General features: G+C 41.6%; 1 protein-coding gene across 1 annotated transcript; it reads left to right on the top strand.

Annotated features, from left to right (window-relative positions):
- The first annotated feature begins 2,244 nt into the window (after positions 1-2,244).
- KRT28 (keratin 28) lies at positions 2,245-10,017 on the top strand. The gene is made up of 8 exons (XM_005899595.3): positions 2,245-2,694; positions 3,192-3,274; positions 4,086-4,242; positions 5,443-5,604; positions 5,788-5,913; positions 8,721-8,938; positions 9,544-9,599; positions 9,875-10,017. The coding sequence occupies exons 1-8, from the start codon at positions 2,245-2,247 to the stop codon at positions 10,015-10,017; spliced, it is 1,395 nt and encodes a 464-aa protein (XP_005899657.2).
- Positions 10,018-13,147: the final 3,130 nt, after the last annotated feature.

Below are 13,147 nucleotides of genomic sequence, written 5' to 3'. Positions count from 1 at the left end.
TCATCTCCTGCCATCATAGGAGACTTCCTGGCTATATAGATGGCTCATCTAACACTCCAGTTGAATTCCTACTCCAAGACTTCAGTGTCAGTCCATTTCTAACCTCTTATTCCAGCGATTGTTGGGTCCAGGCCCCATAGCTATTCACTAAACTTTATCAAGATCTGGGGTTATAGCTCAATTAGAATTCTAAACTCTGGCTTCCACTGTCCAACTTTAACCCACCATCCTTCATCTCTGTCAATCTCCTGCCCACTCCACCTGCTGTATATCCTCAAAAAAGTGCCCAATGACTCAATCTTTGTCTTTGTTCAGTGTATCTCTTCCTCTAGTCTTACTTCCTTCTTTACATATGGTCAATCACAGGCTTCCCAGGTGGCTGAGTAGTAAAGAATCTACCTGCCAATGCAGGAGATGCAGGAGATGGGGGTTTGATCCCTGGGTCAGGAAGATTCCCCTGGAGGAAGAAATGGCAACCCACTCCAATATTCTTGCCCAGAAAATCCCAAGGACAGAGGAGCCTGGTGGGCTACGTCCATGGGGTCATAAAAGAGTTGGGACACAACTGAGCATGCACAAACTGTGGTCAATCACCTCAACTGTTTTCTCAAGAACACCAGAAACTTCTTTGCTATTTTTTTCTTTCTTCTGAGCCTGTCTTCAAACCCCAAATGCCCATCAGCCGATCATCTTCTCTCCTCCTACATGAAGATAACTTCCAAATATGCATTTAAATGTCATTACAAATGAGAGCTGGTCCTTCATTTCTTCCTGACAATCCCTTCACTTGTTGCTAGTCAGGCATTTTTCCCCATTCCAGGTACTTATTCTAAACATTCACACTTCCTATCTTCATATGAGACATTCCACCAACTCCTAAAACTCAGCTGGACCAAAGCTAACCCTAGTATCTTCCTTCTCCTATGTTTCCTATCTCAGTCAGTATTATAGGATTCCCAGCATCTGAAAGCAATTACCTAAGCTGCTGCTGCTACTGATGCTGCTAAGTCGCTTCAGTCATGTCCGACTCTGTGCAACCCCATAAACGGCAGCCCACCAGGCTCCCCCGTCCCTGGGATTCTCCAGGCAAGAACACTGGAGTGGGTTGCCATTTCCTTCTCCAATGCATGAAAGTGAAAAGCAAAAGTGAAGACGCTCAGTTTTTGTGTCTGACTCCTAGCGACCCCATGGACTGCAGCCCACCAGGCTCCTCCGTCCATGGAATTTTCCAGGCAAGAGTGCTGGAGCGGGCTGCCATTGCCTTCTCCGAATTACCTAAGAGCCATCCCTAATTCTTATTCCTTGTTCTCCAAATTCAATCAACGACCATATCCTTTCAACTTCTTTCCATCCTACTACCTTCATCCTTTCCACCTGAACCATTGTCCTAGCCTTGTAACTGGCCTTATTTTTCATTTCAACCTGATTGTGTTGCCCCCTGCTTTTTACTTATGATTCATTTCAAAGTCTTTAATACAGACAGCTAAACATGATCCAGCCCCTATCTGATCCTGACCATACATTTCTCAAAGATTGTAACTATGCATTTTTCAATCTCTGCATTTATTTAGCATCAAGTCTTTATTTTTACACTTAGTATTGACTAACAAATGTAGTAGTTATACATTTTAAATAAAGGAATCAGTCAATATTTAGGTTATTGTTCAAGGTAACGAATAGATGTAATCATCACAGTAAGACAAGAGAAGTTAGTAGGATCATATATTTTTTAAAAACAACACAAGGTTTCTTGCTGTGGTGGGATAAAATATGTGTTTCTATAGCTAATGGTTCTTTATATCAATATATCTCTCTGGTAATTAAGACCCTACTGTAGCTGATGGTACCCTATCACAATCTTAACTTTTAAAACTTTATAATAACCTGTGTCAAATAATAATGGTATAGTCTTAGGGTCTAGATGAAAGTAAAGGATTACTCACCCAAAATTATAAGTTAAAATAATGAACTTAATATAGAATGAACCCTATTATATGTAAGATAACAAATATCCTGAAGCAACAACCCAGGATGGTAGACATTAATTTAGCCCCCAAAATCACCCAATTATACATAATTTCATGCTAATATGAATGATGCCTTTTTTCCTTTTGGCATGTATAACTCAAATAGAGACACCCCCCAATGTGTATAAAAGCCCAAAGAAGCCATCAGCACACAATATTCTGTTCTCCTCTGAAGTTACGGCTCTCCACAGACAAGGTGACCATTTCTCATACTGCCATGTCTCTCCGATTCTCTAGCGGGTCCAGGCATATTTGCCTACGGTCTGGAACTGAATCTGTCAGACCATCCAGTGGAGGCACAGGCTTTGCAGGTAGCAATGTGTATGGCAACTCTGGTGCTGGATGTGGATTTTCCTATGCTTTGGGAGGTGGCTTGGGCAGTCTTCCTGGTGGGGACCATGCTGGTGGTATCCCAGGAAGTGGTACCTGTGTTGGCTTTGCTGGAAGTGAAGGGGGACTCTTCTCTGGGAATGAGAAGGTGACCATGCAGAATCTTAATGACCGCTTGGCATCCTACCTGGATAACGTGCAAGCTCTGGAGGAGGCAAATGCTGAACTAGAGAGAAAAATCAAGAGTTGGTATGAAAAACATGGTCCTGGATCTTGCCATGGACTTGATCATGACTACAGCAGATATCACTTAACAATCGAAGATCTTAAGAATAAGGTGAGAATTTATTAATTAGTTTATTAAAAATTAAGAATTTTTAGTTTAATTTAAAGAAATTTAAGAAATTTAAAACTAAGAATGATCTAGCAAATGACATAGAAGTAGAACAGGAAATGCTTCAGAACTGTTATGTATCATTTATATCATATTTATTATCTATTTTGAAACATAATTCTTCCTATTAGCTAAAAACAGGCACTTTGATTCATGAATGTCTATGCAACGTAAATGTTACTAGTTCCATTATTGCTTATTTGGAGATATATTCATTAATAAAGAAGTACTACAGTCAAAGTTATATGGAAAAAAGTAAAACCATATTTGTAATTTTTAAAAATAAAATTTTAAACCTTCTTGGTTATTACATAAGGAAGTGAGATTTTTTTATACCAAGGTTGATTGTGCAATGTTTTTTGTTTGTGTGCTTGTTTGTTTCCTGAAATAATAGGTTGTTAGAGCAGACTTACTGGTTGTGTTCTCCTGATTTCTTCCAGATCATCTCTTCCACTACGGCAAATGCTAATGTCATTCTGCAGATTGATAATGCCAGACTGGCTGCTGACGATTTCCGGCTAAAGTAGGATATATAAAATAATCACACCTAGAACATGGTTCTAGTCCACTTAAGGTGTTATATAAAATTTCAATTTCACCCCAAGTAGAACAAGCTATGGGCTTCCCAGGTGGCGCTAGTGGTAAAGAACCTGCCCGCCAGTGCAGAAGACATGAGACACACAGGTTTGATCCCGACTGGAGAAGGGCATGACAACCCACTCTGGAATTCTTGCCTGGAGAGTCCCATTGGACAGAGGAGCCTGGTGGGCTAAAGTCCATAGAGTTGGGTAGAGTCGGACACAACTGAAGTGACTTAGCACGCACACACAGAGCAAGCTATAACCTACGAGATTAAAGGAAGTAACACGTAACAAAGCTACAACAAAATGCAATACAAAGCATGTTTTAAGATTACAATCAGCTAGACTCACATTTTTACATATTTATGACATTCTTGAGCCAAAATATCACTGTATTTCTAGGCCTGCCTAAAATAGTGTCAAGTACAAAGTAAATGTAAATATTTGTTTTAATTGACCAATTTACAATTTTTACTTTTAACTTCAATAAAATTCTGAAAAGGTCTATTTATACTTAATTGGGATATGCTATTGGAATTTGCATGACCAGATATTCATGCTGATTATTCTGCACAGAATTGTGTGAGAGGAGTGGAGGAGGACTTTCTTTGTACACATTTATAATATTTAGAGACCTGATTTCATTTCTAACTTTCACTTAAAAGCAGTTGAGCAGTTGAGTAAAGCAGATTTTATTTTTTGGTCTCTTGAGCTAGTCTACTTGGTGCTGAGATTCACTGAATGTCTCCCAAGGTATGAAAATGAGCTCACCCTTCACCAAAACACAGAGGCTGACATCAATGGGTTACGGCGAGTCCTGGATGAACTGACGCTCTGCAGGACTGACCAGGAACTGCAGTATGAATCCCTGAGTGAAGAGATGACCTATCTCAAGAAGAATCATGAAGAGGTAGGGGAAGATTTAGCTCTAGTTATTTTAAATACTTGGGGGTGAAGACTAAATGACAATAGTAACTCATGTTCCTTATAATAATTCAAACAGTGCCAAGGCATATAAAACAAAGAATTCCATGTCTCCCGCTCTGCCCTTCTAATCTCATCCCCCAAGATAATACAGGGTTAACACTTTGATCTGTATCCTTCAATTTTCTGGCTGTCACAGCCTAACCTTAGGAAATTAATACATTACTTTTCTCTACCATGTCCAAATCCAGGAATGTTCAAATCTCAGTCCTTTCAGGTATTAAGTATCTTGGGCAAATAGTTTAACCTCTCTGTGCCTCCATTTCCCAATCTGTAAATTAAGTCTGATAATAGTACCTACCAGTTAGAGACATTCATATCCCTAAACTGCTTTAGAACAATGTCTGGCATATAACAAGTGCTCAAGTGAGAGCTACTGTCCTTAAGGTGAGAGTTCCAAGAGGGCAGGGACTTTTATTTGTTCTTCCACTCTGCTCTGGTCCCATCAACAAGCACTCTCACTGACATGTAACTGAGAATTATATGCTTGATGCAAACTACTATACATAACATAAACAACAAGATCCTACTGCACCGCACAGGAAACTATATTCAATTTTTTTTTTTTTTTTTTTTTGCTGCACCCCATGGTATGTGGGCTCTTAGTTTCCCAACCAGGGGGATCCAACTCATGCCTTCTGCAATGGAAGCTGGGTCCTAACCACTGGACTGCCAGGGAATTCCCTACATTCAGTATCTTGTAATAACATTATCTATAATGGAAAAGAATATGAAAATGAATAGATATACATATATATGGATCATTTTGCTGTACAGGTGAAACTAACACAACATTGTAAATCAAGTATAATAAAAAAAATTTTTTTTTAAATAAAGGAAAAAATAATTTAAGAACTCTCTGATCTTTGTACCCACTTCTCACTCAAAACGATAAAACACCTCTCTGGATGTTGTGGTGTTGGTTGTGGCTGTCTTAACAAATAACGAAGTAAATAGATGATTGGCATGACTACTGATCGAATAAGTCAACTTAAAAAAAAAAAATAATTCGTGCCTTAACTTAGACAATTCGAATTTAAGTCACAAACTGAGACCATCTAAAAAAGGAACAAGAGCGCAGGTGAGCACACACCGCCCTCAGGCCACAGTCAACGTCTCCCCGCAGGAGGTGAAGGCTCTGCAGTGCGTGGCCGGAGGCAACGTGAACGTGGAGATGAACGCGGCGCCCGGCGTGGACCTCACGCTTCTGCTGAACAACATGCGGGCCGAGTACGAAGACCTGGCCGAGCAGAACCGCAGGGACGCCGAGGCCTGGTTCAACGAAAAGGTGAGGGATGCCCAGCCCAGCCCGGCCGGTAGCCACCCTCGCCACACCCTACCCCAACACCCGTCACCCTGCATCCCTCCACCCCACCCCCTCACCCCCCTGACCACCCGCCCCCCTCCCCACGCACCCACCCACCCCCTGGCAAGCTCAGACCCGCTAACTCCTGGGCGCCGGGCCTTGCAGAGCGCCAGCCTGCAGCAGCAGATCTCTGACGACGCGGGCGCGGCCTCCTCTGCCCGGGGCGAGCTCACAGAAATGAAGCGCACGGTGCAGACCCTGGACATAGAGCTGCAGTCCCTCCTGGCGACGGTAGGTGAGAGCGCAGGTCAGTGACGCTAAAAAGTCTAACTGAACTTCTTCCCAGTCCCCCGGTTACAACTTCACCTCCAAATACTTAGTGGAGAGAGGAGGACAGACCCCGCCGAGACGCTCAGAGACACACAGCACTGCTTCCTCCCTGAGGTCTCTGAAGTTTCCTTCCCGCCCCTGCTCAGTGCCCACTTCCCGAAATCGGTCCTTTCTTCAGCTGGATGCAAAGCAAACAACAGCGGCATTGGTCCACCTGACACGTGGCAAGCTTGTGTCAGGCTGTCAGGCAAAGCAGAGCTGGTATCACCAGCATCTCCTAACACTGCTGAAATCCTGTTAAAGGCCACACTGTGCTTCCCACCAGGCAAAGAAGGGGACACATCTGATTCCATGTGAGGACTGTTAGCCTCTTCAGCCTCAGGGCATCCAGGGGAGACATCCCAACCCAACACACCCCAAAAGGCTTGGCATTCAGCCTTCTCTGGCACTTACTGCCAATTACTTCAAATATTTCCATGGACATAGCCCAGGAGGAAAACGGCTTCTCTTCTCCAGTGTCTGCTGGCAGCATTCAAAAGGCTTGGTTTTGAGAACTTTGGCACATGTGGTGGTCTAGGGGTTCCTGTCCTCATCAGAGGTTTCATGCCCCCTGAGGACACCAGGTTGACACAAATAGCCACTATTATACAAATGAGAACAGTAAGCAGAGAAGGAAAAGATACTCAAAACAATAGGAAGACTGATTTGATGTAGACACCCTAAAAAAGGCCAGGGCCTTCTTACCATATCATATTTAGATTAGAAACTTTACCACTCGCTAACCCCATCTGAACAAGTGTGCCCCTCTCCTCCTTCACCTTCATCACCACTGCTGGCTGGTCCCCAAGACCCTCCTCCCTTCTACTTTGGGCCCCTGGAACCCTCCTCTCTTCCCCATTCCCTTCTTTCCTGCAACTAGAACCTGAGGACCTATCCTGCTGCCGTGTTCCTGAACACAAATCCTCCCTCTCATTTTGGAGCTGCGCTGAAGGAAATAAATTCCTGAGTTCCCAGAGCAGAATTTTAAGCACTTTCACAGAGAAGTAATGATATTAGAAAGTAGCTAGATTCCGTGCAGCCAATAGTCCTGTAGTTTGGGCTCATGAAATAATCCATTAAAAAAAGCCCATCTTAACTTCCAACATAACCAAATAATAGAATCCATTCCTGAGATTCTTTGTGGTCAGATGATTTCTATAGTTTGGAACACAAACTGTGAACATGCTGGGAGTTGTCTAAATATGATATCTCAATGCTTCACATGCTTCCTGTGATGTACAAACTTCTAAGTTCATCCTTACCTGTCTCCTCATTTACAAGCCAACCTTTACAGTAGGAAGATGTAAGATAGAGATGCCTATGGTCTGGTCTGATTTAGGACAGTATTAACAATCCTGACAAGGAGTATCATATGAGAACACTTTATCAGGGAAATTCAAGTTTTAAACACCTGAGCACGCACCTCCCTGATATCTGCCACTTGTCACCTCAGTGTCCTATTACCAACCTGTTCACCTTCCACTTCTTTTCCCTGGATAGCCCAGACCCACCCGTGTGATGTACTGGTCAGCCTGTTTATCAAAGGCAGTGCTTCTTAGCTCCCTGAGACTCCTGTTTAATAATGAATCTTTTGCAACTCCCTCTTTATAATCCTAAAAATGGAGTCAAGAGATAATGTATTTAACAACACACAAAAGACTTTTAAAATCAGTGTCATGCCGTAACAGCAATCAAGAGGAAAAATAGAAGTTTTAAAATAATATATATTTAATATGTAAACACTTGGGCCCAACTACCCTGTAATGAAACAGACTGAGGCTGACACCTTCTTTTCATGGATAAGTTTCATTTTAAACAACATAAGATTGGGAGTTGGTCCACACAAGAATACAGAGAAAATGAAAGAGTGGAAATAGGAGTGTACAGGGAGGTAATAACTAATATCAAGAGATGTAATAACCACCCGGATGTGATACGATAATAGAAAGAGGAAAATTATATTAATTAAAGTAGAGATTACATGACAAGACAAATTACAGACTATGCAAGTGGAAATGAGGAGGTATAATATTCACAAGAGTAGCATTGAAATAATGACCTGTCCTGGATTAGGAAATATATCTCTTGTCTTGAAATCCCACCCGTGTGAGGGCATTCACACAATCTCAAGTGCTTATTAAAAGGCCTTTGACTGATGACAGAAAATCAAGGATGAATTAGAAAAAGAAACAGCAGCACAAAAAGCATTGGAACAGCAGTGGGGTAGATCTTTGGAGACAGTAGCAGAATAAGATTGAAAAACAACAGGCAACTCAATACGATCTCAAAATAAAATTGAAAGATTTCAAAATAAGATTGATTTCTTTTTTTTTTAATTTTATTTTATTTTTAAACTTTACAAATTGTATTAGTTTTGCCAGATATCAAAATGAATCCGCCACAGGTATGGTACCCCCCCAAACGTGTTTTCATATAAAGATTGATTGTTATATGTAATCATATCCAAATATGTGAATGTCTGCTGGAACAATCAGAAATCCGTGGGTCAGGTATCTCATGCCAGGGACATCCATCGGGCCTGGCCCCCCAACCCAGTAAACGCCACTCACTTCCCCTTTCTCTCCACCTCCTGTTTAACTGTGACAAGTGCCTCAGATTTCCAAAGCTCATCTAGGGAGCAGTACCACCCTTTGCTGAGAAACACTAGTCCACGTGTCCTCCAAGTGGTCCTCCTTCATCCCTTGTTGTGACATCTTTTACGTCCTCAGAAACACTCCCTGGAGTGCTCCTTGATGGAGACGGAGGGCAACTACTGTGCCCAGCTGGCCCAGATCCAGGCTCAGATCGGAGCCCTGGAGGAGCAGCTGCACCAGGTCAGGACCGAGACCGAGGGCCAGAAACTGGAGTATGAGCAGCTCCTGGACATCAAGGTCCACCTAGAAAAAGAAATCGAGACCTACTGCCGCCTGATAGATGGAGACAGAAAGTAAGTAATGCCATTAGAAAATTCAGTTCTACCATTTCAAGCCACAAGCATAGACAGTCATTCCCTTCCATGCCTCCAAGCCTCTCCACTTCCTTCCCACTGCAGAAAAGCAAGGCCATCTCTTGCCTCAACTGTCCCCTCTTCCATACTTTGTACATCACAGCCGCATCTTCATCTGCCCTGGGTGATCCCAGTCATCCCTGCAGAAGTCTCCATTTGTTATCCTTTTAATCCTTGTGGGTTTCAAGCTGTATCCACCTTTCAGTTCATTCCTAACATCACTGTTGTCCTGAAATAAATGTACTCTTTACAACCCCCCAGGATCTGTATGTAAAATGTATACTTTTTCCTTAAGTTTTTAATTCTTGTGTTTTAAAAAAATCAAATGTAAACAAGATTGTTTTATATCCTCTCTTTAAATAACATTTAGTTATCTAAATGTTAGATTTAGATAACTAAAATTTTTAATATTTTCCTCTTTAGAAAATAAAAATCTGTTTTGGGCCTACAAAGTTTGCTTGCATTTATGTTCATCCCTTGACTCAATGAATATTTATGAAGTGATGAACAAATATTACAGAATAAGCTGGATCTTTTTTTAACAGCTCATGCTCTAAATCAAAGGGCTTTGGATCAGGAAGCCCGGGAAATTCATCTAAAGGTAATAAAATCTAGTTTTCCTTCTATTTCAGCAAATATTTTTACATTAATGACAATCATACACTATGGCAACAGCCTGTCTATATTTAAGTAATTTTAACTAACGTGCTCTGAGCTTAAAGTATCCTGTTGAGTGGATACAACTATCCCAAACAATTATTATAAACCAGTACTTAACTCCCTCAACAAAACAGACATATTATATTACGACAGTGGAATTCTTTGTCATGTAATATTTTAAGTTGAATATGTGTATTGCATATGTTTTATTTCTAGATTTATCCAGAACCACACTGGTAAAGACGGTGGTTGAAGAGATAGATCAACGTGGTAAAGTTCTTTCATCGAGGGTTCAGTCCATTGAAGAAAAGACATCTAAAATGACCAATGGCAAGACAGAACAAAGAGTTCCCTTCTAGTTGTCACTTTTGAGAAAAGAATCATTTGGGGAAAGATCCTGCAAAACTTCATTATTCTAAATATCAAGGAGATAATAAAAACACTTTCTACCCTTAAAGATTAGTTACTTACCAAGAAAAAAATAATCCTGTTGTCTTAGTTACCTTTTTATAGAAAGTTGGGTGTTTGTTTTCAAATAAATAAAAAAGTAGATGTGCGCTTATGTCCATTCACTCATGACAAATAAATAATTGAGTTATTTTTTCCATGTCTAATTCATAGGGAAACATTTATGGAATATATTTTAACTTCCTTTTACCCTAGCTTTATATAATAGTCAATACCACATGGCATTTAAATATTAAACATTCACTAGGCATAATCTTTGTTGTTGTTGTTGAGTCACGAAGTCACGTCCAACTCTTACGACCCCATGGACTGGACTATTACCTGCCAGGCTCCTCTGCCCATGGGATTTTCCAGGCAAGAATACCAGAGTGGGTTGCCATCTCCTTCTCCAGGGCATCTTCCTGATCCAGGGATCGAACTCATGTCTCCTGCATTGCAGGTCGACTCTTAATGCTGAGGTACTAGGGAAGCAGGCATAGTCTTTAAATCATTTTTACATGAGCAGGCAATCTGGAAGGAAATCAGTCCTGAATATGCATTGGAAGGACTGATGCTGAAGCTGAAACTCCAATACTTTGGCCACTTGATGCAAAGAAATGACTCATTGGAAAAGACCCTGATGCTGGGAAAGATTGAAGGCGGGAGAAGGGGACATCAGAGGATGAGATGGTTGGATGGCATCACCGACTCAATGGACATGAGTTTGAGTAAATTCCAGGAGCTGGTGATGGACAGGGAGGCCTGGTGTGCTGCAGTCCATGGGGTCGCAAAGAGGCAAACACAACTAAGCCAGCGACTGAACTGCAACTGAACTGAAGCAATCTGGAAAATTTTAGAAATTCTCCTCTGATTGAAAACTTCCACCTCTAGATGGCGCATTCCTGGTGTTTCACCTATGCTGCTGCTGCTGCTGCTGCTGCTGCTAAGTCGCTTCAGTCGTGTCCGACTCTGTGCGACCCCATAGACGGCAGCCCACCAGGCTCTGCCATCCCGGGGATTCTCCAGGCAAGAACACTGGAGTGGATTGCCATTTCCTTCTCCAATGCATGAAAGTGAAAAGTGAAAGTGAAGTCACTCAGTCGTGTCCGACTCTTAGCGACCCCATGGACTGCAGCCTACCAGGCTCCTCGGTCCACGGGATTTTCCAGGCAAGAGTACTGGAGTGGGGTGCCATTGCCTTCTGAGCCTATCTCAAACTCATTTGGAGATCTGGATACTTATCAGGATACCGTTCTCCATAATCAGGATAATCTCAAAAGATCTACAGCAAAGAATCTCATGCCAATGACTCTTTTCTAGAGTAGAGGTTGGCAAGCTTCTTCTCTAAAATATTTGGCCCAAATAGTAAATATTTTAAGCTTTGCAGGCCATAAGTTCTCTATTTCAATGACTACTCAACTCATTCACTGAAATAGAAAGCAGCCTAAACAATAGATAAGAAAATAAGCATGACTACCTTCCAATAAAACTTTAGTTATAGACACTGAAATTTGAATGGCCAATAATTTTGACATGTCAAAAAATATTTGTCCTTCTTTTGATTTTTTTTCAACCATTTAAACATAAAAAACCATTCTTAGCTCATGGACTGTACAAAAACATATGGTGGGCCAGATTTAACCCACGTGCAGCTCTTCTAGAACTTAAAATTTCATGAGGTTGATGAATACATTTTTCTATCTTTCTCGATCAAAGTGTATGATAGAGATTCCCAACAAATTTTAAACTCTGCAAAGGAAGAACAGCTCTCATATTTCTCAAATTAGTGATTGATTCTAATGAGAAGCTTTAATGAGGGCAGCAATTCTACCAAACAACCCAACAGTTATATGGGAGTTCAAAGAAGGGGCAAAAAGGATATTTATAAAACCTTGAGCCAAAGGTCACTAAATGAAGCAAACAGTAGAAATTGATGGGGAAATAATTTCCCAGTGCTACAATGTATGGGCTTCCCAGATGGCTCAGGGGTAAAGACTCTGCCTGCCAATGCAGGAGATGCAGAAGACACAGGTTCAATCCCTGGATGGGGAGATCCTCTGGAGGAGGAAATGGCAACTCGCTCCAGTATTCTTGTCTGGAAAATTCCATGGACAAAGGAGACTGGCGGGCAACAGTTCAAGGGGTCACAAAGAGTCAGACATGACTAAGCAACTGAGTACGCACAGCACAATGTATAGGGCCAGCTGCATAACTTGCAGGGCTCAGTGCAAAATGAAAATGTAGGGTCCTATGTTCAAAAATCAGCGGAAAAAGTGTCACTAAAGGCACTAAAATAAGTGTTTTTTCCTTCTGCGTTCATACGCTTGACATCATAGTTTTGGAGTAGGATTTTTTGGCCATTTAATGTCATTAGGTGTGGTAAGTCACTCAGTCATGTCTGGCTCTTTGTGACCCTATGGACTGTAGCCCGCCAGCCTCCCTTGTCCATGGGATTTTCCAGGCAAGAATACTGGAGTGGATTGCATGCCCTCCTCCAGGGGATCTTCCCAACCCAGGGATTGAACCTGCATCTCTTAAGTGTCCTGCATTAGCAGGCAGGTTCTTTACCGCTAGCACCGCCTGAGAAGCAATGTCATCCTAAGTATATAAAAATTAAAAATTTAAGCTACTGGCATGAATTTTACAGTTTCATATTGTGCAATGCCAGTTTTAAATCCAAATACAAGAACATTCAGTCAATGAAATTACACAATTCTTTCTTTTTTTTTTTTTTTGCTGATCCGCCCCACAGGACATGGGGGCTCTCAGTTCCCTAACCAGGGATGGAACCCATGGCCACTGCAGTGGAAGCATAAGTCTCAGCCTCAAGACCACCAGGGAAGTCCACAACTCATATATTGTAGCTCATACATGCATATGCATTTTATTCTTATCAAAACAGTGGGAACACTGCATCAAACAAACTCAACTATTTTTTAAATTTCACTTTATAGGCTCACATTCTACCAACATTCTTCACCACTGGCTTTCTGATAAGTAAGGCAAGACAGAAAAGGACCCAGGGTCACCTTATCTTTCTAT

The sequence above is a fragment of the Bos mutus genome, chromosome 19 (assembly GCF_027580195.1).
Source record: "Bos mutus isolate GX-2022 chromosome 19, NWIPB_WYAK_1.1, whole genome shotgun sequence".
NCBI classification, from domain to species: Eukaryota; Metazoa; Chordata; class Mammalia; order Artiodactyla; family Bovidae; genus Bos; species Bos mutus.
Note: the sequence above shows the minus strand (reverse complement) of the source record. Positions and strands in the feature narration are given on the sequence as shown.